Below are 27833 nucleotides of genomic sequence, written 5' to 3' on the forward strand. Positions count from 1 at the left end.
GGTCCATCTGCCTGTTCTGCTCCCCGCTCTGTCTGGTGAATTTTCTCACCCTCCTGTGCCTCTGACTGTACCCCAGTTCTTGTATAAATAAATAAATAAACAAATAAATAAAAAAGGAAAGGAAAACAGTGATTTAAAAAAATATTGCAATAGTATCTAAGCAAATTCAAATTTTCTTAAATAGTGGGCACAATATAATAAAAACACTTCATTGAATAAATAGTACCATACAAAAGAAGATGATACTACACACACTGATACAAAAAAAAAAATCACTAGATTTCAACAAAAGATTTTTAATAACCAAATAATAAAGATGTAAACTTGGAGATACTGGAAATGTTCTACAGGCAGAAAAGGGAATCTATCGAACATTTTTTAGGAGTTTAATATAGGCACAGTAGTCAAAACACAAAAGAACAAAACCAGTAAAACTGTGCATATTAATACATGCATTAATCATTGCACATACTAAAATTTACCTGAATTGTATGAACATTAAGGCTTTATTTGGTGAAAAAATTGTACAAATGATGTCAAAAACATATTTTAAGATCTTTACGTATTATAGGGGTAATGAAATCTAATTTCTGTCTTACAGTATAGAGTGTAGTTTAACATTATTATTTTTAGGTGAAAAAAAGACCATACTAATTCAAAATAAAATAAGAAAGGAAGACACAACATGTATGATTTAGTAAAAAATTCAAATTATAAATTACATTAGTAGAAACTTTATTATGTGAAATAATTACAGGCCAACAGAAGCACAAAATAGGAAGAGAAAGGATATAAAATAAAAATTAGTAACAGATCTGCTGTACATAACAACAGTTATCAATTCTATTTTATATGGTCATATAGCATAACGTGAAATGTATGAGATAACTATTAGAGCAATTTATAATGAAGAAGCAAATAAAATCGAAGGTTAAAATCATTAATTTTATAATGACTGATTTGGACAAAGTGTATTTTAAAATCAATTTCTTTTTGGAAGAAAAAAACTGAGAATTTATAGGGAATGAGTTATTTTTATATTCTCATTTGATAAATATATATAGAGTATACTATCACAAGTAAGTTAGCAGACTACAAATTAGTTAAGACCTTTCAACGTGAATAATTTACAAAGATTTAAAAAGCAGAGGAATATTAATAAGGTGTTTTCACATTGGAACAGGAGTAAATTATTGTTTGAATATACATTAGAATTTTTTAAAAAATGTATGAACTACACTGCTGCAAAAACACCAGAGTAGTGAAAGATGTCATGTAAATAATTGTCCTGACTCATCTAAGTTCTTAGCTAGAAGATAATAAATAACAGGAAAATAAAATAATACTTTCACAGGTTATTAATTATAGAACAGTTTAATTCAAAGATTTAAAGTTTGAAAGTCACGATCTGAACTTTTTCTAACAAATAAAGGAATAGTATATTTGGCATAATTAATCTCTCTCACTAGTAATCTACAGAAATGGAGGAATTTATTTGGAGGAACAAAAAAGAATTTTCCTGGCTACTCTGTAGGAATGTTATAAGGACAGAAGAATAAAATTATTGAAGTTAGGGGAAAATAAGAGTTAAATAATTTTATAAGAATGGTAACATTTTATGAAGGATGTATTTTCATAAAGATAAAATAAATCAGCTAAAGAGACCATACTGAAATTAAAATATAATAGGAACTAATGATCCTATTGCAAGTTATCTACTTTATTTTTATATATCTACTTTATTTTTAAAACAATGTACTTATTTGGGTCCAAGCTATGATGTCAAAAATCACTGAAAGGAATTTTGATGAACAAAGTAGGGAATAAATTACGTATTGTGACAGTTACCATTGTCATAGATATATTGTGACTTTGGAGACTACTATGTTCATTGAAGAATAAAAGATAATCTAAATGCAAGCAGATAGACAAATAGAGGAACATATATTGAAAATAAACATTGATGATGCTTCAAAATGCCAAAAACTCATTGTATCACAAAAAAAACCTCTGAGTAATAACAATGAACTATATCATCCAAAAAAAATAAGAAAATAAAAATGACAACAGAAATAAAGTAACAATTTTTCTTTACAAAAAAAGAAGCTGAAATCAATATAAAAGAACAATTTGCAAAATCAGTTGAACATACATAAATAATTGATACTACAAAATGGTCACATGAAGAGATTGATCAAGATATGCATTATCGGAAATTATAGGGAAAAAAGTCTAATAGAGTTTATACAGCTAATAAATAAAAATGTTACTTAGATTCAATTACTACAGTGTATATAATTTTAAATTGTAATATCAATGAATTGTTATATAAGTTATGCTTAAGTAAAAACACTGAACATATTGTAATCCAAGTAAATATCTATGTTGAAACAGTATCTTAACATGTTGAACTAATTAACATTTTTAGTAGTCTTAAAATTCTCTGTAGACAATCTCCTTGTATCACATTAAATGCTTCTAATTAAAATATATAGGATGGTGATATTCATATTCACTTTGATTTACTCGTATGCAAAATTTATGCTAATATATGCAAAATCTTAAAATTTAGAATGGATGTATATTTAGTAAAGGAAATATTTTTATTGTGTTCTTCCTTCTTTATGTCATTCTGCTGTTCATGCTCTTTAATGGCTACACAGAATCACGAAAATTCATTCCTGTGAACAATGTTTCCACCTATAACAGTGTCCTCAGAAAAAGCGAATACATGCTCCATATTGATCTCATAATATGTATAACACCTTTCTTTTTTCCAAAGCAAGTATAATTCTATGCTTTTTTTATAGATTGGAAGATCTAGACATTAAAGGTTAATCAACTTAAGTTTACTATGCTTTTTACGATTTCAAAGGTATTATTTGAGGTTTTTCTATAAAGTACACTGCTGTTAGGTAGACACCCAAATGGTTTTCTCAAAGTAATTTATATTGCTGATCTATTTAAAAGTCAGAGGTAGTCTCATGCATTCTTACTATTTATCACTATTTGTGTAATAAATATGTCCTTCAGAAAAGGATCTGATGTTGAATCCAGCAGTGCAGATTTTCACTGCCAGAATTTCAAATAAGACATTTTAATGAGTTTGGGAGATTAAGTCAAAGGGTTACACAATTTCTTAAAATTATAAGAATGGCACTGCTATAATAACTATATAATAAAAGACAGTAAACTTTCTGAAATGTAGCTCTTTCTGCCGTTATTATAAAGTACCTAATTCTTTAAAATGAAATAAGAAAGTAGATATATGCATTCTGTCATATAGTTCCTTTGTTAAAATTAAATTTTATGTTCCTATTAAAAATTAGAAAATTCAGAATTTAGAAAAGGTTTTTAAATGAGAAAAAAAGCTGCCAAAAATTTTTGAGCTATTAATTAAAATGTAAATTTTTATTGCAGTACTTTTAATAATATTGAAAATACATGCTAGATAAACTGATTTGAAGATATCTACTTTATTTTTAAAACAATGTACTTATTTGGGTCCAAGATATGATGTCAAAAATCACTGAAAGGAATTTTGATGAACAAAGTAGGGAATAAATTACGTATTGTGACAGTTACCATTGTCATAGATATATTGTGACTTTGGAGACTACTATGTTCATTGAAGAATAAAAGATAATCTAAATGCAAGCAGATAGACAAATAGAGGAAAGCCATTTCTTCCCTGATTCATTCCACTGCAGTTTGCAAGTTTCCCTAATATTTAATTCATTTAACTTTCTCCAATCCAAAATACATGAAGCTTCATTTATAAGCAAGGTAGGCATTTGTACATATGGAATAATGAAGGGTACCCCCTACCCTCAAAGCACAATTCTTTTTCAGGTGCAGCACATCAAAGAGAGGTAATAAATCACATTCAGATATTACTATTTGCAGATTGGCAAGTGTGATTTTAGTAGCCAGGGAAGACATCGCAGAGGAGGTATAGTGGAATTTCAGGTTAGAGTCACTAGTTGGAATTACTGTAATAGTCAGGCATCCATATACACACTAGTGATTTAAAGAAAAACTAAGCATAAGGGCTTCAGCTAAGGATAAGTAGTAGCAAAGATAAGTAGTAGCAAAAGTGTAGATGTTAAGTTAAAGTTAAGAAAGGTTAACTGAACTAAGAATTGAAAAGTATCTTTTGGATTTTTCAATTAAAACCATCAATAGGTACCATAAGTAAAGCAATTTGAATGGAACAGTGGAGTAGAAACCATTGGATTAGTATGTGAAGATTTATTGACAGTGAGAATCAACTTGAATAACTTGTTCAAGAAAATTTAAACAAGAGCAGTAGGACAGCGAAAGAGTACTGTATTTTACTGGTTCAATTTTGTTTGCTTGCAATTTCAGACGTGTATAAAGATGGAATTCCAGAGAGATAGGATTCTTGGAAAAAGAAAATTTCCTTAAGAATCAAGAAGGGGGCCTCCCTGGTGGCGCAGCGGTTGAGCGCTGGGTTGTGAAGCTGCCCGCAGCCTCTGCAGCACCGGTTTGATCACTGGCTGCTCCCCGGCCACCAAAAGAGGGTCCCACATGGCGCGCAGACCTCTCCTGCCGCCCGCTACTCCCCTCAGCAGTGTACTTATCCGTCTGCCTGTTCTGCTCCCCACTCTGGCTCTGGTGAATTCTCTCACCCTCCCACACTTCTGACTGTACCCAGTGCTTGTATAAATAAATAAATAAATAAATAAATAAATAAATAAATAAATAAATAAATATTTTTTTAAAAAAAGATAAGCTAAACTTTACTGATAACTTACTTTGCAACCTCCGTGTTGGACTCTCTCCGTGGAGCTGCCGCCGTGGCATATAAGGAGAAGGGTGGGGAAGAGGCAATGAAGAGACATCATGGGTCTGAAGTTTGTACCAATGTGGCTCATCATCTAGTAATGCTGTTTCTAATTCAATTAAAATCTACAAAGGCAAGATACAAAGGACTGTTATATATCAACAATATAGAGATTCTCTAAATGGTCTAACATATTTACATATGACAGTATTTGAATTCAGGTACATGAGAACTACTATTTATTGATAAATCACGATTTAGCTATGGAAGGTAAAGAAGTAGAATAGCTAAGTTATTTTTTCATTCTTCTAAATAATCTCTGGTTATTTTTTTAAATTAAAACTACTATACTCCAAATGTTTACACACATACATACTTGTTTACTCTTCATACTACCCTTGAGTTAATACTATTATACCCACTGGTTTAAGAGAAAGCAGAAGCACAAGTAGAATAAATAAGTTGCTTGCTCAAGGACACAGACTAGGAACTGCCAGAACCGAGAAAGCAGACTTGGGCAGCTGGCATAGTCCCTCCTCTTAAAGACTCTATTACCCTACTTCCCAACTGGTATACCACTCTGATTTCTTAGCTAACATTCAGTTCAATCTTTTTATAGATTGAGGTTTCTTCCATGAAATTACCATTTAATTTACCCCGGAAAAACCAACCACACTGAAAAAGGCTGAAAGCAGGTAACTTAATAGCTGTTGAACTGCCTCTCGTATACATCTGGAAAGATTTTTCTTAAGCACAAGTGCCGTAAAGTCATTTCTTTAAAATAAAAAAAAAGATTTATTCTTATTTATTTATACATACAAGAATGGGGTGTAAGCCAGAGGTGCAGGAGGTGAGAGGATTCACCAGAGACAGAGTGGGAAACAGAACACGCAGATCTATTGAAATACACTGGTGAGGGGAACAGCAGGAGAGACAGGAGAAGTCTGCTGTGCCTTGTGGGTTAGCTCCCTGGTTGGGGATCGAACTCATGCTGCAATGGCTGGTGATAGCTTGATAGTGCAGAGACTTTAACCCCTGCACCATCAAGGAGGCCCCAAGTCATTTTCTTTTTAAAAGCATTATTAGTTCCCCTTATGCACAGAATAAAATCTAAACTTCTTAATATATTATGTTAAGGGAAAGGACCTGGTGTTAAGTTTAACTCTCAAGTATCATTTCATATCACTTTCTCTTCAATTTCAATGCAGTTGTACAAGACCTCCTTCAATTTTAGGGTCCTATTATTCGCTCTGCAGGAATTTCATTCCCCTTGAATTTGCTGAATTTCACATTTTCTGTGGTGAATTCTCTAAACCACTTCTTTTTACTCTTCACAGCAAGAATGTATTCCTACTGTATTTTCCCTGTAAGAGCACTTGCCGTACTACATTAAAATTGCCTATCTACTTGTCCATGTTACCAGTGGATTTCAAATTCCTTGAAGGAAGTAGTATGCTTTATTCACCCTTGAAGACTCAGCTCCCAGCATATTATGGGTACATTACAAAGTTTAAAAAAAAAAATCCATGGGGACCTCTCCTGGTGGCACAGGCAGTTGAGCGCCATGCTGTGAAGCTGTCCGCAGCCTCTGCAGTGCTGGTTCGATCCTGGCCGGCAGGCAAGGGTCCCACATGGCGCGGCAGACCTCTCCTGTCTCGTCAGCTGCTCCCCTCAGCAGTGTATTTAGTCAGTCTGCCTGTTCTGTTCCCTGCTCTGTCTCTGGTGAATCCTCTCACCCTCCCACACATCTGGCCTGTACCCCAGTTCTTGTATAAATAAATAAATCTTTAAAAAAATAATAAAATAAAAATTAAAATTAAAATAAATACATAAAAAATAATCCATGACTCAAGGGTGGATTATGGGAAGCAAAATAAATCAGAAAGAGAAACAAATACTGGATGTTTTCACTCATGAATTAAATATGGAAAAACAAGAAAAGGAACAAACAAAACTAAACCAAAACACACCCTAGATACTTGACTACAGAACTGAGGCTAGCAGTGAAGGAGGGTGAAGGAGAGAAGGGGGCAGCAAGGAGAGAAGGGGGCCCAATGGACTATGGGTGTTTTGATGAGGGGGAGGGTATGGCAATGTATATGTGAAGAGGTGTGAACACACACTTAAATCATATACACTGTTGTAAACCAACATTAGTTCAATAAAAATAAGTTAGTCAAAAAAAGAAATAGTACTATAAAAATTATGCATGAATAAATGATTGAACTACTAATGATACAGTTGGCTGGGCAAACCAGTATGATATACAAACGTTCAAACACAGTAATATATTTGTGAAATATAAATCAACTTTTCATGGTTCAAAACAGATTTCTACAGTAGAAATAAACATAAAATTTGACACATACTATTTAGAACCATGAATGATGGCATTCATCAGTTTTGTCTTAACACAGTAGTTAAATTCATTCCTTTAAGAAATGTATGCCTACTTTTTCAGATATTCAAAAATATAAAGTTTTACTGGTAGTCACATAAACAAAAGTATTCAAGAGGACACAAATAGTCTTTTTAAAATAATTTCAGATACCTCTCCTAAGAATTCACTTTCTTCCTCTCGAACTCTAGCTTGATCCCAAAGTGTAATCTCCAACATTCGTTCCCGAAATTCCCTTCGGTGCACTGGAGAGTAAATGAATGTTTGGTTCCACTTGGGTTCCAATGTTTTCTTTACTGTTTTAGTTCTTCTCTTATTTTTATCACTATAAAATAAGTGAGAATGTATGAACTTACATAAAATTTTAAGTCCTGTTCTAAAAATTAATTCAAAAATTTTCAGATTTTACCACAAATTTATCATCTATTGCAAATACTATAACCTTGAAAATTACTATTATATGTATAAAGTGTATAATTATATCACTTTGTAAGCATGACAATTATAGCAATATTGTAATAATCTAAACTTTTTCCATAATAGATAGCTATATCTTAATCTTCTTTAAAATCTAAATAAACCAGACAGAAGAATCTTAACTCTAATTTTTTAAACATATTGTCCTATTGCAAGCCTTCAAAATGCAATTAACCAACAATATTATATATACTATTCACTAAAACTACAGAAGTCTCACTGTAAATTCCAATAAACTGCCATCTTAACAACTTGACATTCATATAGTGGTGGTGAGCGATTTATATTTTTATCACATTACTTTCTAATATATAAGTAATATATACTTGATTATTTGACAGTTATCAGGTCTTCAAAAAACTGTAAAATGATTTCTATTCATCTGTTAGGTAGCCATTACAATATGGGTTGGATATATAAGCTGGATGGTAGGTAATACACTGTTACACTATCATCCAATTGAAGTTTATGCTAGATTTAAAAACTCTAGTTATTGACACCTTCTTCTTCTCTTGCAGGTCCAAATCTATGCTCTCTTTAAAAACCCAAGATGTTAGGAAACAACTTTCTTCAAGCAAACCTCTAACACCATTTCCAGCTTTTTGTTGTGTAGTTTGTGTTAAAAATTCATTTAAAAGCATAATTTTAATGATTTTTATAAATAAAAACCACATTATTTAAGAAATAATCCATTCAACCTAAAATATATATTCAATAACAGTCTATTACACATACATTTGATACACATTTTAAAAGTCTCAAAGTATTTATTGTCACTATTTCAATTCCTAAGAATTATTATGCTTACATTAGGTTTCATAAGTATCTGACTGATAAGATGTATAAAAATGATACAGAATTTAAACACCCACTGCAATGAATATTTCTCACTTACTTTTAAGAACATTTATTTTTGTTTCATATTCCTACCTTCTATCTGGAAGAAAGTAAATTTTAACATAAGGATTTCTTGGCCTCCCATCTTCCCTGGAAGGGAGATCCTTTGCTCCCAAAATTGTAACTATTAATTGGTGACCAACCTTGTCAAACCATAGTTTTATCTGAAAAGCAAAAATATTCATTTATCAGCTTAAACATTTATTATCATAACATCATGTTTATATTCCCAATCTTTGCCCTATTCTCTTACACTAATACTAGCACAGAATTTAATTCACTTAGTAAATTGTATAGTTAAAATAAAGGATATGCTATAATAACTTCAATGAATAGAGCAATTAATTCAGATATTTCAGTTTTATTGATAAGTCACTTGGGTTTGTGGCATCCTAATTTGATTGCATATTAACATGTACATAATAATTATATTCCCATAACTAAGAACTTTATATATAATGATTGTCCTATCTGTGTGCAAGGATCACTATAGTTCATTTTGATTCCCTTACAATGTGAATTCAAAATAAGAGCTCAAAATAATAACTTGTTTATATGGCATTCATAGTGGATTTTTAAGCAAATTCTTAAAGTTTTATGTTATTCTACAGAAAAAGACATTTAAGATTTTAAGGCAAATTAATAGCACTAATCAATAGTGTATTTAAGAGTGTATTTAAAACTATAAAGAACTCATTTAAAATTTTTTTTTTATACAGACATAAAGTCTCTTTTTTGTTTGCAAAGAGAATGTACCATACATCTTTAGGATTATAAGGTATATTTTGTAACTCAAGATGAGCAAGTGTGAAATATTTTCCTGTACCATAATTAGGAATTGGAACTACACCTTCAGCTAAATTCCCTTGATGTAGCAGTTGTCACCTCCCACACACTCCTCATACTCCCACACCTAGTTAGCTGATTCTACTATGTGAGAGTCTATGATAACGATGCCTCTGAACCACATTTTGGGTTTAGAACTCAGTACATCTCTGATCAGTATCTTGAACTTGAATTAGAGAAATCTAGAATTTATGATTTAATTTTTTCCCTTAATGCAGATGTACAATGTCTGCAGCAGTTTAAATAATTTAAGTACTTTTCATGTCAATCCTCCCACTTCTCAGTGGATAGTTAGGTCTGGGACTGGCTATGGGAAATCCATCATATATATAAGTCATGCATAAATAAACATATACTTATATATGAAACTAAGATCATTTATCTCCAATTCTGGCACGGTTTTGTTGAGTTCTTCACTTGATTTCTCAAAGAAGGAGAGAATAAGCAAGACTTTAAATCAGGAGAGCAAGACTGATGGCCAATATAAAATTACATATACGCTCCTGTCTCTTTTTTCTTGTCAAACAGAATCAGTCCTCTTACAAGAATAAACATAAGAGATATTAATTTTTTAATTATATTGATAATTACTACTCCTTATATTCTGTTTAGTTCTTAGGGTTAATACAGGTATCATTGTGCTATTGTGTAACCAAAGTCATCCTCATAGAGCTGCTATATAAAAATAGACTCTAGACAAGTGTTTTTTAAATGGTTCACAAATCTACATCAGTATCACCTCATTTATTTTTTTAAAAACTTACAAATTGCTGTAAGGTACTTTACACCTACTGAATCAAATTGAAAGTCCAGGAATTTGCATTTTAGCAAGTTCTCCAGGTAACTCTCTTGGGCTTTAAAGTTTGAGAATCATGGCCTTAGACTAGGGCCTCATTAAACTGCACAAAAATTCTCTGGTATTTGAGTGGGGAAAATTTTTTTTTTCAAATATTCGTGTGCCTAACAATATTAGAACATAGATACAGAGAGGGATAAGTGGAGGAAAGAGGCGAACTGTTCTGGCAAATGACATGAGGGGAAAACAAAAAGGGGAGAGATACAGGAGTTTCTCGTATATGAGTAAAACAGAGATGATGTCAGATAACATCAAGATTCCTCTAAAATGTGTAACCAAAACCAGACTAATTTCTGATATTCTCTATTTCTTATAGCAATAAAAAAATCATGGCTTTGTTATTCCATGACACTAAAAATCATTCTCTGAAGACTATGGCATGATTATTAGCACCTCAAAGAAAAAACAATTCTAAAAGCTAAAAAAATTGTTTTCAATAAACTTTACGTAAGAAACAAGGAGACTTGGTTATTGTTATTAGTCTAAGAGCATAATTATTGGAGTAAATGATCGATTTCTATAATAATTTTGTTTTGTATGAGGGAAGGGTAGAAAACAGAGGTTAGTCTGTGACTGATAGAATAATCAGGTGAAATAACTTACTACCTTTGGACCAGTCTGATTTCTGTGAGATTTATTTTTTTTTTAAGGGACTGAAACTAAACACTTGTTGCCATTCTCTGAGCAATGTTTTTGGCTCTTTAAAATCGTTAGAGCTAAACCTTTGCAATATATATTTCAAATATGTGATAAAAGGTATTCTTTTTAATTTTCTCATGCCATGGAAAACCAAAAATAACACTTATTAATAATATTCATTCTCATACAGATATATGGCATATGACTTGTTTTTTACAAAAATACCTTAATGTTTATTAAATTATACTGTAAATATACAGATGTTAAAATAATTTAGATATGAAATGCACATTTTAATTTTAGTGATTTTTTTTTCAAAATCATGCTTTCTAATAAACTGTCTTATACTGTGCATTTGATCAATAGCCCTAATTTTCACTTTATATTATAGGATTTACATTGAAGTTTTTAATAGATATCCTGTTCACATTATTAAAACAGAGTTACTTTATTAGCTAGATTATTTTATCTCATGCCCAAATTTCTTATCTGTGCTTTTAAAATGAATGATTAAAATATATTTGTTGTTTCTCCAAAATATAACAAATATATTTCCACAATTGCAGATATGACATCCTATTTTACCTTCCTTTATTCATAAAATATTGTTATAACTTGAATTGTTCTAATATAGTTATCATTCTAGTTTTACTATGTAAAATTTTTTAGTTTCCTAAGCAGAACCTGAAAGGCACAAGTAAATATTTTACATTCTATAATATTAACAAAAACAATTTTAATTTTTTTAATTGAAACTAAATTAGTAATATTCAAAATCAGAACAACCACCAAAAAACATGCAGCAAAGCAAGGAAAGAATAATACTACTTTTTTTGAAAACTATATTCACATTGTTTTATCATATAAGAGATTCCTAATGAAAAGTGGCAAACAACTTGTACCCATGCATTGTAATAAAATTAAATGGAATTACCTTTACAAAATATAAACAAAATAACCCAGCAAGTTTTATTTGAACTATTATTTGTTACATCAAATTAATATAATTTCTAAAAGTTGAAACCATATTTTATGCAAACAATTCATATTTAAGACGAGGTACAAATTCATTTGCCAATTTCCTCGAGGAGTATTGCTTGGAAAATGCAAGAGTATGGGGATGTAAATGATATAATGAATGATTTAAAGAGACAGAAACCTTAGTGTAATAAAGGAAAATATCAACAATATAAAATTAGCTATTTCTCACAATGTTACACAGAGTGGAAACTGCATTAAAAGTCACTCTGAAGCCTGTGTGAGTTTCAGTATTCTGTTGATCATATGCAATCACTAGCAAAGATTGTCTCTTTAAATTTGGATTGTATTTAATTCCCATGCAGAAATTTACAAGCTGGCTCGTAAAATGATTTTAACATCAATAATATGGCTTGGAGCAACGTACAAAAAGTTTTCCTACTACGCATTTTCCAAAAACATACAAATAAGGGCTAAAACACAACTTTAGTTTCTATCAGGCAGACAAGGCCTTTACCTGAACCCTAGGAACAAAAGGCGTTGTTCTTCTACTAAGGCTTTGGCTCTGGTAAGCAAAATTAAAGAAAAAAGCAATAAAACAAAACCAAAAAGGACAACACACTAGAACTTAAAGACCAAAAGTAAAACAAACACATACAACTGTCCTTTAAATACAATTATTTTTCATGACAAAATAGAAGTTAAGTACATCCACGTAATGAATAAAACTTGCCAAAAATGTTAAAATGTATAAAGACTATATAAAAAATTAGAAATTTAAGTCAATTTTCAAATATAACAACATAACATGAACAAAGATTGAATGTAAAAAAAACATATTCAGGCTTATCTATTCTAAAATAAAGAGTGCAAACACAACCCATAGTCAAGACATTTCAGATTTCACCCTTAAACACATTATGTAGAAAAAAATTATTGTCCAGAAAGAAGTAAGATGAAAATCTATTTTAGAATTATTAGTGAAAAGTTATTTGTAGAAGTAATGTATGACTTCTGCAAAATGGCACAATCTAACAAAAATAAAAAAAACATTAGCCAAGTTGTCTTTAGAATTTCTTAAATTAATAAACATAGTATGAGAAAAAAGTGCTGAATGCACTGGATTATTTGATTCATATTCACGTAACTGTTCCAGGAGCTAATATTTAAATACTATTTTCAAATATTTATTATGGGCCACTCAAGATAACACTGTTTATTGTTAATCACATTTATTAAATATAATCATACCTTATTTCTTTTTATTTATACTGTTCCTAAATTTCCCCAAGCATTTATTGAAAGTTAATGGCAAATTTATTACACCCACAGTGCTATAAGGTACTTGCTGATATCTCCAATTTGTAGATGAGGAAACAGAGATATAAAAAGTGGTATATACACTTGCCCATACAAAATATAAACACAGGGTAAAGGTAGAAAACAGAGCCCAAGTTCTCAATTAAATCACCATATTTCAAATTCTTAAAAACACAAAAAACAAAAACAAACTTTCCTCTCTTCAGACTTATTCTGTTTTCATTTTGAAACAGTTTCCAAAAGATACCACAATCATCAGAAATTTTGTGACTTTTTAAGGTATGCCAATAGTTAAATCAGGAACAAAGTCAGATCAAAGTGTCTCTGGGTTTGGGAATGGATTTTAGGTATCTACTTCTGTGTCTTTCACCAGGTTCCCTCTGATGCCTGACATTTCTCATGAATATTTCTCATATCTAATTCAAAGAGTTATAAATAGTTAAAGCCTTCAGACTTTTCTACTGATAAGTAATAGAAACAATTAATAGGTACTAGGAAGCCTGCTGCCCAATTTAACTATCATCAGACAGTTTCAAATAGATCTAAAATCCAAAGGAAAGAAGACCTTAAAAGCAGACTATTGTTAATCATTAGTCATGTTTCTCTCTCAAAAAACCAACACTCTCAAGCTTAAGTTACCTTTCTTTCTGTGTGCTGACACTTGTTAAGAAAGAAATGTTCAATTATGCAACTCTATTGGCATGTCTCTAAAATTCTAGGTGAACAATTCTCTAGTAAATGGAAAGCGATGTATGAAATTCATAGAGATTATAAGACATGCTGAAGGGACTAACAAAATCTGTTTAGAAATAGACTTTATTTTCCTGGTCCTCTCACATATTCTACCTGTTTTAGACCAAAAATATCAAGGTAATGGAAGATTTTTATTTTGGAAGATAAAAGATTTCCTTTAAAAGGAATAGCACATTGAAATGAAGTAATCCTTCAAAGCAAACATTTTTGAATCTTCTAAAATGTTCCCAGATGAGCAACACATAGATCTCTAAAACCAATTATCTAAAATCTCTGGCAACTTGTACCTAATATTCATCTGTAAGTTCGGACATTAAATTTAGTTATAAAAACAAATTTTTTTACTAGTTTTTAAAAACAAGTGAAATTCAAGTAACATCATACATACAATTATCCTTTATCTGGAGTACAGTTCAGAGACATTTAGTGCATTCACAATGCTGGACGACCATCATATCTCATTCTAGTTTCAAATCTTTTTCATTACCCCAGAAGAATGTCCTGTATCTATTAAGCAATCACTACTCATTCCCCCACTGTCCCAACTACTAAGCAGTTTTCTGTCTCTATAGATTCTGGATATTCCATATAGGAAAGGTGCAGTTTACCTACCTCACTGCCATGTGTAATTAATATCAATTCATTTATTTCAACCATGTAATATCCAATATCTATAATAATTCAGCCTCATACAAATAAAGAATTTGAATCTGTATACCATAATTTATCTTGAACTTTTATGTCACCTCTGCTACCACACAGCTACTTCAGGATATTCCTTTTATACAATAACTCTGGAATAACAAGGTTGTGACAAAGAAGTAGGAAAGAAAAATGTTCAAAAAACCCCCCACTTTTATTTATAGAAAGCATGTCTAAGGAGATAAAGAATACCTACCTATTCTTCAGTTACTTATTCCCTTTAAATGGGCATATAAAATGGATATCATTCATCCATAACTACATTACAAACTAATCACTAAAAATGGAGTTAGAAGAATGTTAAAAGAAAATAACTTAGGGAAACATTGAAACCAGCAATGAACCACAGACCCCAAACTAAAAAAAATATATTTTTTAATAATATAAAGTAAAAATTTCTTATGTGTCAATACAAATCAATGTGTTCCTATAGAAAGGAAGAATTCTGAGTCATTCTTCACTTTTAATAGAGTTCAAGGCTAGAATTTACCTTAATTCTCTATCAAAAAATCTTGCCAGTAACTGCAAATTAACTTCAAAATATCAGGAGAATTACAAAAGTAATACTCTGAAGATGGAAAGGGCTAAATTAGGGAAGAAAGACAAATTAAACAGGAATAAAAATAAGGGGGTGCTGACACTGAACAGGCTGTCATGATGGCAAAAACCTGAACTCATGATAATTTTCTCACAAAATACATTAATGGCATTTTCATAGTTATGGCCTAGAATAGTAACAGGTGGCAGCACAATTCTGTCATGGAGATGAAATAAACTGCATACATTTATTTTTAAACCATCAATAGGCACAACCAAGAAAATTTAAATCACAAATTTCTATTATGTGTTTAGTTTCTTTTTTGAAAAAATATCAGTCCATGAACTGGCATAAATATATTAGGAAAGTCAGCTCACATACTTCTAAAAAATTATCTTTTCATTCTCAGGCATTAGCAATGGTATGATTTTTTAAGTTATGGACCCAAGTAAAAACCTCACCAAAAGCAAAATACCCAAAGGTAAATTAGAAGGATATATGAATTGTAATGTTGCCTTGTGACTTCCTAAAGGGATTTTCCTGAAAGGTGATATTTGTAGACGCATATTTACCCAGCCTCTATATCATTAAAGCGAAACAAACTGTCTCCAATTTGGCAGGAAAAGGGTTAAATATAAAGGGAAATACTATGTCCAGTAGGGTATCTTGCTCATGTTTTCCTGTATGCAAAGAATAAAAATAAAATTTCATGAGGATGAAATCTATGTCTATGTTAGTCACTGTTGTATTCACAGTAACTAGCATTATAGATGGCCCAAGGTCAGAACTTAACATAGTTCTTGAAAAAACTGATTGGAGAGTTTAATTCCATAAAATACTCTGGATGAACATTTTGGCAATAAATATCAAGCATCTTATTTTTTTCCTTTTTCCTTTCATGTGTTAATTTTAGTTCTAGAAAGTGATCCTGACACAAGAATTTTGTGCTAACAAACATGCAAAATTCTTATTCAAGGATTTCCATGGCATCATTATTCATAATAATATAAATGAGAGACAAGTAAGATTCCTATAATAGTGAATTATGTTATAATAGAATTAAATAGCTTTTAAAATTATTTAAAAGAAATTTTTAAGAAAAAAGTTCAATGAAAAACATTAATTTTGGTGAAAATTACAAAATAAGCAAAAAAATCAGGTTCCAAAAAGTGTACACAGATTTATTACAGTTTTATTTAAAAATTTATATATGGTTTTATTTTAGTAGCAGGATTATAGGTGATTTTTATTTTTTATTTACTTAACTGCATATTCTAGATTTACCACAACAAATATATAATATCATCATAAACATTATCTTACAGGGAAAAAAACCTTCCAAGTTGTGAGAAATTATCAAATGGATAAACATTTTAACTTACAACTTCATAGACTTAAAAAACCAACATACTTCTATAAATTTCAATATTGTAATTTTCCACTTAAAAGTAAAACCTAAGTTTTTATTTCCACCAAATATTTAACAGCCTTACCATATTCATTTTGAACCATGATCAAAAAGAGTTAAACTTGAAGTTTGTTTAAGTGTCTACACTACACTCCCCATGCTCCAGTGCTAGTCTATTTCTAATAGGGCCTGGGGATTTCAAAGGAGGTAACAAAGAGGTACTTACTTATTACGGAAATCTAACTTCTGCTTCCTCCTCCATCAACTGAAGCCAACCACACACACACAAACTCTCTCACACAGTCAACCAGAGCACTATTTAAAGGGACTATTCAAAGGGAACATTCATAATAGTAATAATAAGTGACTAACATTATTAACACTTTCTAAAATTGTTGAAGAAAAAAATAAGCATTTGTAACCATAAATGACAACATCTGAGCTGTCAATATATGTAAGAGAATAAGTAGAAAGATGCTAGGTATTGCAGAAAATAGAAATATAGACCATTGTCCTCAAAGGAAAAAGTTCACTCTGTTTATGAAAAGAAAGGAAAAGAGAATAATAAAGCGAAGAAATTCATTTTAGTCAGGCATTTCCAAACTCCTAATTGTATCTCACCTTTGTCTTGCATGACTTTTGTTATTGTCACCTTGATCATCAAAATAACCCCATTCTAGACAAGTCTGATGACTTTTTCAATAATTGTTAATGTGTTGATTTTGTTTATACTACCTATATTTCCTTCTAATTAATGAAAATTCCTTCAGTAAAAATCAAACACTTCCTTCTCCTCCAAAAAATAGAGAAATTATGTGTTTGATTTAACAAAAAGTTTTTTCTATTATTCCTAAAATATTATTTCAAGAAAAATTTAACATTTTTATCCAAAACATATTTTATCCAAAACAAATTTAACATTTTTATCCATAACATTTTTATCCAAAAGTCAATCTCTGCATTTTGAGAATCTAAATAGTCCTAATACTCACACATTCTCAAGTTTAGTGATTCACCGGCATTATTGGCAATTTTAACTTGTGTGTTCCTAAAATATAACTAGATAAATTTTAATATATTAATGGTTTAAAAAGGGAATAACACCTGAAGAAATTAATATAGAAAATGAGGGTTTCAATTTGCAAAGTTCTAGTATAGACAGAAAATGCACAATTGAATTTCTAACCTTCACTATAAATTGTTCAAGCTGGGGATAATATAAAATCATCTGGCATACTCAGTAATCTACTGTATTATTTCCCCATTTACTTGGTTTTGTCTGCTGACAAAAGCATCTCAAGTATCAATGTATTTCCGGGCAATATTTACACCCCAATGATTACTATGAACTTCCCCTCAAATTTCTTTAAGATGGAAAATTAGAGGAGAATATATAAATGTTTTATTTTATTAAATATACTATATTTGACAGTGTAGTACTTTTATCTTAAAAGTCAATGATAAATTACAGTTGTCTTAAGGTGCTGAGTAAAAATCATGACCTGGTATTTTGAAAAAATATTACCATGGTAAAAAGATTTTATGTAACATCACAAATTCTAACTCATCGAATTCCAGAAAAAAAAAAACTAATTAGAAAGCACTATGCTGAATAATTAAAATTGAATTTAATTAAAATTACTAAGAACGATAAAGTTCATGGCTAAAAACAGATATATTCTAAGAAGAACTTGGATTACAAAAAACAAGCATCTGACAGTAAAGACACTACTTGATATCTCAAAAATAGAAATTAATTTAGTGATTACATACTGAAAGTTGTCCAGATAAGAACTGTGGAACATCCCTCAACATGCCAGGACTCATGGGAGAGGTAACAGAAATAGAAGGACGATCCATTTTTTGAGATTCAAATGAGCTAGAACCTGAAATGGTAATTACACATACAGAATAATAAAAATAATTCTTCATTAGCACTTTATAATCTTTGCCACATATCTTTTAAATCATTTTTGAATGTTCACAAAATGTCATTATGTAGATGATTTTTTTTCTTAGCTACACTGTAACAAATAAACTTAGAGGGATCTTTTGGAGCATAAGGGTAGCTTAGGGTGAACCATTTTCTGTGCTAGTTATAGAAGAAACAGAAGTATACCTTGGGATTGAGTTACTTTGTCTATTATGTGTACTAAACCCATATGTTACAATAATATATTATAGACTTAAAAAATAGAAACAGGAAGAAAAAAAAAACCAAAATCAATAAGGCAACTTAAGAATGGTCTAAATTTGTCAGGCTAAAGACATAAATACTAGAATGTTAATTATGAAATGTTTCCCAGGAAGAAAAATTTTTAACCACTGCAATAAAACACCATAATAAACCAGATGGCAGATGGGTAGAAAGGAAGTGAGGGACTATGAAAAGAAGACACAGAATTGCAGAAAAAGCAGACCTATAGTATCCAGAAATTATATGAATGAATTAATTTCTATGGAGAAGGGCCAAATCAGAAAGTGAATAAAAATGGGGTTAATGAAATATTGAGGGAATAAAATGGAGTTCTATGCTATGCATCTCAGTACTAGTAATATATCCATGTTAAGCCTTGTGAGGTGATATAAAAAAGCATTGCAGGAAGATGATTTTGCCACTTACTGAAAGTGTGGATTGAACTGAGAAAGATGGAAAACAGTTAAGAACAGGTGAAATCTAATCTAATCTAGCAAAAGTAGTGAAAATGGAATAGAAAGAAAGAATTCATGGAATAACAGAAAAAAAGAGTATGAGGACTCACAAACTAATTAGATATGTGAGATAAAGGGAAGACAGGGGAAACATTAAGGTTTCAAGTGTTGTAACCAGATATGAGGTTAAAAAAAGTTCCTGTGTCTGCTGTGTCTCTGAACAGGACAGCACTAATATTCACTGGGACAAAATATTGCAGAAGTACTATATTTAAAGGAATGCATGGAGAAGTTAAGTTTGAACACAGTGGCCTTGCAATGTCTCTGAGAAAGCTAAGAAGAGATGTAAAGCAGGTGGATGGATATATGAATTGGGCCAAATGTCAAGTAGACATTAGTGCTGGAAATTAAACATAAAATATCTGCCTATGTGGATATACAAGTGGATAAAAATCACCACATCTTACACAGAGTATAGTGTAAAATGAAGGGGAAATTGCAAGTCTTGAAATCAAAAGTACCTTTTAACAGTATTCAGAAATGAAAAAAGTGAAGATTTTATAATTAGAGATAAGTTCCATTTTTTACATATTATTAAGCTTCAAGCAGCAGAAAGAGGAAGCAAAGCATATTTTGTAAACATTCAAGGATGAAGGGACAGTGATAGATAATTTTGATTCCTTTGATTTATTCCATGGACACAAGGATGGTTCAACACCCGAAACTCAATCAAGGTAATTCACCAATTCAATGACAGTAAAGTAAAAATTATATGAACCTATCAACGGATACACAGAAAGCCTTTAATAAAATTCAGCATCCATTTATGAGAAAAACTCCCAGAACTAGGGATAGGTGAAACAAACAACAACATAATAAAGACCACATATGACAAACCCACAGCTCACATCATACTCAACAGTAAATGACTGAAAGTTTTTCTAATAGGATCTGGTACAAGATAAAGATTTATACTTCCATCAGTACTATTGAACATAGTATTGGAAGTACTAGCTAGAGCAATTAGGCAAGAGAAAGATATAAAAGGAACCCATATTGGGAAAGAAGACATAAAACAATAACTATTTGCAGATGACATAATATGCACAGAAAACCCAGAAGACTCCATAAAAATCCATTTGAAATGATAAATCAGTAAAGTCAAGTGATAGGTTACAAAATCAGATTACAAAAATCAGTGGCATTTCTATATACAAATAAGAAACTAGAGGAGAAAGAAATCGAGAATACAATCCCACAGATAATCACATCAAAAAAAATTAAATTCCTTAAAAAAGGAGGTGAAGGATCTATACAATGAAAACTGTAAGACACTGCCAAAGAAATAGAAGACGCAAAAAAAGCAGAAATTGGAAAATAATCACTGGACATAGAAAGAATTAACATTCTTAAAATAGCCATTTTAGCCAAAGCAATATACACATTCAATGCTATCCCTCTATGAAAGTTTTAATGGCATTCTTTAAAGTAGAATAAAAATTACTGAAATTTGTCTCGCACCATAAAACATCATGAATAGCCAAAGCAATCTGACAAAAAAAAAGAATGGTATCAGGTTTCAAATTATACTATGAAGCTATAGTAATCAAAACAGCATGATACTGGGACAAAAAGATACCTGGACCTGTGGAATAGAATTGAGAGCACAGATAGAAACCCACACAATGACAAAGGAGTCAAGCGTATACTCTGGAGAGAGGAAAGTCTCTTCAATGAATGTTACTGGGAAAACTGGACAGCCACATGCAAAAGAATGAAACTAGATCACCATCTCACACTTTATACAAAAACTAACACAAAATAGATTAAAGACACGGATATATGATCCAAAATCATAAATTATATTGAAGAAAATATAGGTAAAATTCTGTAGAATTGAGGAAACTAATGGGAGAAAGGGCAACGGGAGGGTAAAGCGGGGAGGGGGCCCAATTGAACTATGGTGGAAGACTAAGGATGCCTTGGTGGTGAGTGTGGTGTGTTGGCATGCATCTGAGGAAGTGTGATTCTATACATCTAAATCATAGATGGTGTTGTAAATCAACATTATCCCAATAATTAAAAAATAAATAATAAAATACGTATTTTTAAAAGTCTTAAAATATTAATGAATTTTTATACTTCCCACAACATGAATACTAATTTTTCGACCTCAATATGATTAAATAGCTGAAAACACCAATATGATAATCCTTACTTTGTATCAATAAATATTTCATTTGATCCTTGATAAATGACATTTTTGATAATATTTTCTTCTAGAATAAATGAAACTTACTGGACTCCAATTGTGCATGTGTGCTATCAGGTATTCTAGGTATATCTCTGAAAGGATAGAAAGAGAAAACAAGATATTGTCTCAACAATTTAATGCAATTTGTTTTGATGATGTAATCAACCTTTATTATAAAAGAATAGTATAAAATGAACAAAATTGTATGATAGCAGTATTACATGAGCTTAAAAGCTATAATACATTATTACTAATAAAAACATTCTGGGCTAGCTCCAATTTTAAGGAATTAGAATTTATTTGCAATATAGCAAATTTGTAAAAACATATACTTTAGTGCTCTAGGTGCATCACTACACAACCCTTTCTAAAAAATTTCTGTATTCATCAAGATAAATTTTACAGACACATGTTACTTCTATTTATCTCTACTTTTACCTGTTGTACTTCTAAAACAACATTGAAATATGCAACTAAAATATCACCACAACAAAAATGGAAAAAATCAGATTGTAATTAAATTTTTCAATGTAATAATGTGATTGTAAAAACATAAAATGCTTCTTATGGGCCTTAACAAAATTTCCTTGTTATTGCATTTATACCAAAAAAAAATATATATTTTTGTTTAAGATTTCCCAGGAGGGGGTTACTGGCTAAGATCATTCAGAAAAGTATATAAAACCATGTGCAAGATATTAAACAAAAATATTATTAGCAGTTCCTTTAATACCAACAAATATATTTGATTAATATACTAAGTTGATATGCAATGGTTCTACAATATTACAAAACAAATAAAAAGACAAAGTGGAAAATAAATGTAATTTTATATGCCAGATTTATTACATTGAAGGAATATTTCAATGAAACTAAGTTAACAACGTAAAGTAATTTTGCCTCGCAGAAAAAGAAATCAACATAATATAGTTTGATATAGTTCCATCTTTTTTTATAGCCTAATCATTTCCTAAATAAGTAAAAAATAAATGTTAGGATTCTACAACAAATAAGAATTTTTTTAAGAATACAGCATATCATTTTATTAATAACTAAAAGTGAAACGATAAATGGACAAGTGAATTTTCCTAAAAACAAAAACATTAACACTATATACAGAAAATGGAGAGTTCTGGAAATGCTTCAAATAAGAATTTCTACAGCCTCCATTCTAGAGTTCTCTCAGAGGCCCCAAAAATTATTAATTTAATCTTTAGGTATCAATTTACAAAATCCAAAGAGTACTTTATATTTGTTTATTTTGTTTCCTTAAAGTTACTGTGCTCTTCCTTAAATTGTTCCCTCTGTCTGGTAATAGTATGGATGTAGACATTTTTCCTACACTGAAATGTTCATTTTGAAGAAAATATGTAAAATTTGTAGACTGTAACTGATCCTCATGTTTTCAATGTAGAGGAATATAGTTCCTGTATCCTCTTTTAAAAGTAACTGCTAACTGTAGTTCGCTTCTAACTCCTTTAGCCATCTACAAAGCTACTAAGCTACTAAGCTAACAACTAAATATTTTGCCTTTTATAATTAACTGTATATTCTAGTATGATCAGGTAAAGAGATGTCATGATTTTTAGTGAAGTGCTTTTAGTAAATAAATGAAAAAAGGCATTGTCCTCAAAATAACATTTTTATAATGCTATCATATATTTTTATTTGCACATTACAAGCTGTCTAGTAGCAATACACTTTATAAACATATAATTACTCAACTAACTCACCCGATAGGTCTTGAAACAACAAGCTCCACTTGTGGTTCAGGTTTAGATTCCAGAATGATGTTATATACTTCCTCAAATGTGGCTCCTTGCAATAGCCTTCCATTCCATTCTAACACCTCATCACCTAGACAATTTGTCAGTAATGATAATCTTAGAGAGAAAAACTAATTCTATAAAACGCACTTGAAATAAAAGCAGTCTTAAGCTGCAATGAACTCCAAAGAATAAAATCACCATTATGGAATAAGAAACTGAGAACAACTCCAGTGGCATAAAATTCAATGACTAGCATAGTTAGCATATATAATCCAAAGGACAAGGATGAGAGGGTAAAAAATTACATAAAAGTCATCTCCATAATTTCTTAATAGAAATTCTAATTCTGCAGAATATCAAGATCAGTTACCTCTTTGAAGATTTTATCACTGTATTCCAGGTTTCTTAATATATATGTAGCCGAGCACCTTACCTAAACTCACCCTAAAAAACTTAAAACATAGCACCTTATCATAACCTCTCTATAGTACACAAGGATCTCTCTAGTAGTATCCATTATCAAAGAGACAAAAAATGATAAAGTGTGAGAAGGAGATAAAAAGAAAATATTTATCCACAAAGTTTTGTTTCCTAAACTATATTGGAGTATTTTCAAAGGGAAAATGGCTTATGGGAAACAAAATAGGTTAAAACTGGATACAGAATAGGAGTATCTTTTCATTTAATGTGACTCAAGAAACAGTAGTAAAACTTTCCTTTAATAAATAAGGATTTATAGTTACATTAAAGGAAATATTTGTTACTTATCATATCACTTTTAAACGAGGATAATTTTCTCCCAGCTATTCAAGTTGAACAGTTTAAAATGTGAAATAATCAAAGTTAGAAACCCACCTGGTCTAAGATGTCCTACAGTATCAGCTAAACTTCCCTTTTTAACTTTGGTAATAAATGCACAGAGCCGACCTGATTCAGTCATCTTTCCTCCTACAACCTGTTTAAAAGAGGAAAGTATTAAAACAGGAATGTTGTCAATTGAACATAGATGAAGACTCAAGGAAAAAAAAGAATACAGTTTTCCAACTTTTAAAACTATGATATACTAAAAGTAACTTTTCAAATAATATAGTATTGTTACTAGCAAGTGAGTCCCTGTCCCAAGAGTGGCCCTCTTTTTTCATATTCCATGTTTGGCAGTTTAATAGTTTTTTTAAAAAAATGTTACATACTTTCAAAAACACGTGGAATTTGTCTTCATTACAGAATTTTTATTTTTGTCATTTCTAGAAACATGAATATAGTACTATGTAATTATATAAACAATTCTAGTTATAGATTTCAAGCATCATAATAACAAGATATTTGCTACTTTCATCATAATTGTGATACCCTTCCAAAATTTCATCAGGTAATTTTTTTTTTAAGATTTATTTATTTATTTATACAAGCACAGGGTACAGTCAGAAGCACGGGAGGGTGAGAGAATTCATCAGAGCCAGAGCGGGGAGCAGAGCAGGCAGAAGGACCGAAGTACACTGCTGAGGGGAGCAGCGGGCAGCAGGAGAGGTCTGGGCGCCATGTGGGGCCCTCCTCCGGTGGCCGGAGAGCAGCCGGGGATCGAACCGGCGCTACAGAGACTGCGGTCAGCTTCACAACTCAGCGCTCATCCGCTGTGCCACCGGGGAGGTCCAGGTAATCATCTTTTGAGTACACTAATAATGTACATCATAGTGAGGAGTCTTTAATAAGAAAATTACCTCATCAGAACTAATATAAACTTTATTGTATCCCAATTTTTCTAATTTTATGTTTCTATTAATATATATCTTTTAGGAATAAAGTATTAATGACAAGGCATTAGAGTCATATGTGTACATAAAAGACTAATCTCTTACAAAATTAGTGCTTTGACTCTGACCAATTTTCAGCAAGTTAGATAAATAATAGTAACAGATTCCATTGACTGAAATAGTGTTTTTCTTTTTACTTTAAATGAAAAATGAATTTAAAAATCCTGGATTTATCCTATTTCATGTATTCATTCCCAAACTACAATAAATTACACTCAATTACAGTACAGTTAATATTACCTAATTATTTCTGTGTTTGATTATGAAAATTAAATGTACAGATATCATGAACTGACATCCTAAAATAATAAAAAAAATGTTCTTGGCCTGATAAAATTTAATGATAATAATTAATTACACAGATTACATAAATATTATTGTTGATATTTTATGGAGTGCTAGGCACTGTACTAAATGTTTGTATATTGCTTTATTTTTTTCAAAGATTTATTTGTTTATTTGTTTATTTATTTATTTATTTATTTATTTATTTATTTATTTATTTATTTATTTATTTATTTACACAAGCACTGGGTACAGTCAGAAGTGCGGGAGGGTGAGAGAATTCACCAGAGCCAGAGCAGAGAGTAGAACAGGCAGAAGGACCTAAGCACACTGCTGAGGGGAGCAGCGGGCGGCAAGAGAGGTCTGCGTGCCATGTGGGACCCTCGAACTGGCACTGCAGAGGCTGCGGGCAGCTTCGCAACCCAGCACTCAACCGCTGCGCCACCAGGGAGGTCCTGTATATTGCTTTATTTAATCTTATTAAAATAATGCAATGAATATTACTATCTCCATTTTACAGAGGAGTTTGAGGCAAAGAGTTTAATTGCCCAATGTCCTCTAGCTAGTAATTGTTGTAGTTAGAGTTCAAGCCAAGACTTCCTAAATTCTATACCACCTTACTCTAAGGTAGATCTGCATTTAAATGACACTTTCATCATTATCCTTGGTCAAGTTAAGCCACTTTCTAAGCTTACTTCTCTTCTGATGTAAGTAATAAATAAGATGATGTAAAATGCTCAGGTGAGGTCACCCGCAAGTCAGCCACTCACTAAATGTTAGTTGCCCCATTCCATCTACAACCCACATTTTCTAATATATATCACTTTCTGTATTCTACAGGACAACTTCTGTAGCAATGGATTAACTCTAAAACATTTACTCTTCTATCTTCCAGTATATAAATTGCTATATAGATGCACAAAAACAAAGAGAATTCTTGGTGTACTTACCAAATAGTTGTCCAGTATCTTACAATAAAACATAAATGAATTTACATTAAATCTCCTAACATCAGTATCATTGCATTTCCAGACTGTAAATACTATCTTCTCAATTTCTCATAAACACAAGTACACACACATATTTTGCTAAATCAATCAAAATTGATTGATATTCCTTGTAATATTTGTTACATTTTAAACTTGACATTTAGTAATTAAAACTATCATTTTAATAAAATATAAGCACAAATATAGATTTAAGAACAAACTATAGGGATAAAATATGTTTGAACATTGTATTTAGGATTCAAGTTTATACATACAAGGTGCTATATTCCAAAGGTATACATATAAATATTAAGTATTATATATAGGTTAGAAGTATTTTATATATATATAAGTACTATTTATTATAATGGCAACAATTTAAATAACACTTGAAAAAATTAGATTACCAGAGCAAATATTTTTGAATTCTTGAAAATAGGAAAAAAGCACTAAACTGATACACGTAGTAAGAATTAATTTATTCCTTGCTTTTCTGATGAATCTGTAAAGGAATACGGAGTAAAAATTTTATATATCTCACTACATACCTTCAAGCCAAGCATTGCTCCTGAATCTCGAGGTACACTTCCATCTTTTAAACGTTTATTTAATAAAATACGACCAATTAAACGATCTCCATCTTTGGATGGCTGCCATGTCACAGGATGCTGATATATTGCATCAACAAACAAAAAAATTAGTATTTCTTTATGACAAATTACCACTTGTTCAATGTGTCTAAACTTAAGATTTCCAAAGTGTTATGATTACACAAACCAGTTTGCATTCCAAAATACTGATCAAAAAGGCTTACTATACTACATTATGATTATAACTTCAACTTCATCATCTCAATTTTTTTCAAAATCCAAATCCCTCAAATTCTGACAGTACTCTGATATATTGAAGTTCCATGAAATCTGAGAAAACTTGAAGACATATGAAAACTCTAATTTATCCACATACTGAAGACTAATTAAAAATCAAAGGCAGAAAAAATAGATTGAAATTCTATGCAGCTGAACTCATTTAAAAATATAAATTTAATCTTCAACCCCTTGTAAGACTTTCAAAGACAGTACAAGTACAAATTTAAAGGTCAAATTATATTAAAACATAAAATTCAAACTGTGATAGGGGCTTTCTTGAGATGGGTTTGTAGATTAAACTTAGAGAAAATACCCAAGCCCCAAATAACTTTTCAGTAGAATTGCATGGGAGAAAAAGATCTAATTCAAAAGTGAGGTAGATGACATTTCTCACTTTTTTGGAGGTTCATTGATTATTTTAGGTCTTTGATATATTTAGTAAATTAATTTTACTAGACATTTCAATGGCATCCATTGTTAAATAACCTTGAAATGTTAGGAGTTTGTTCTTTTTCAGGGCAGAACCAAGTCCTTTAAAAATCATGACACCATTCCATGTGAAATACATGTCTAAGAAAGTAAATG

At 30.8% G+C, this 27833-nt stretch overlaps 1 protein-coding gene across 4 annotated transcripts in view; it reads right to left on the reverse strand.

Moving 5' to 3' along the window:
* The window catches only part of RIMS2 (regulating synaptic membrane exocytosis 2), a 323781-nt gene that overhangs the window by 200101 nt on the left and 95847 nt on the right, over positions 1-27833 (reverse strand). For 3 of the 4 annotated variants that reach the window (XM_054692040.1, XM_054692043.1, XM_054692042.1), the window contains exons 4-11: positions 26928-27047; positions 24150-24249; positions 23259-23382; positions 21571-21617; positions 18393-18505; positions 8613-8743; positions 7359-7530; positions 4779-4932 (exon numbers count right to left, since the gene is read on the reverse strand). In XM_054692040.1, the coding sequence (XP_054548015.1) occupies positions 4779-4932; positions 7359-7530; positions 8613-8743; positions 18393-18505; positions 21571-21617; positions 23259-23382; positions 24150-24249; positions 26928-27047 (961 nt within the window). Of the gene's footprint in view, positions 1-4778; positions 4933-7358; positions 7531-8612; positions 8744-12415; positions 12464-18392; positions 18506-21570; positions 21618-23258; positions 23383-24149; positions 24250-26927; positions 27048-27833 lie in introns of all 4 variants that reach the window. The other variant, XM_054692039.1, reaches the window with a different exon arrangement.

Source organism: Talpa occidentalis, unplaced genomic scaffold (genome assembly GCF_014898055.3).
Source record: "Talpa occidentalis isolate TD23 unplaced genomic scaffold, MPIMG_talOcc4v2.1, whole genome shotgun sequence".
Taxonomy (NCBI): Eukaryota; Metazoa; Chordata; class Mammalia; order Eulipotyphla; family Talpidae; genus Talpa; species Talpa occidentalis.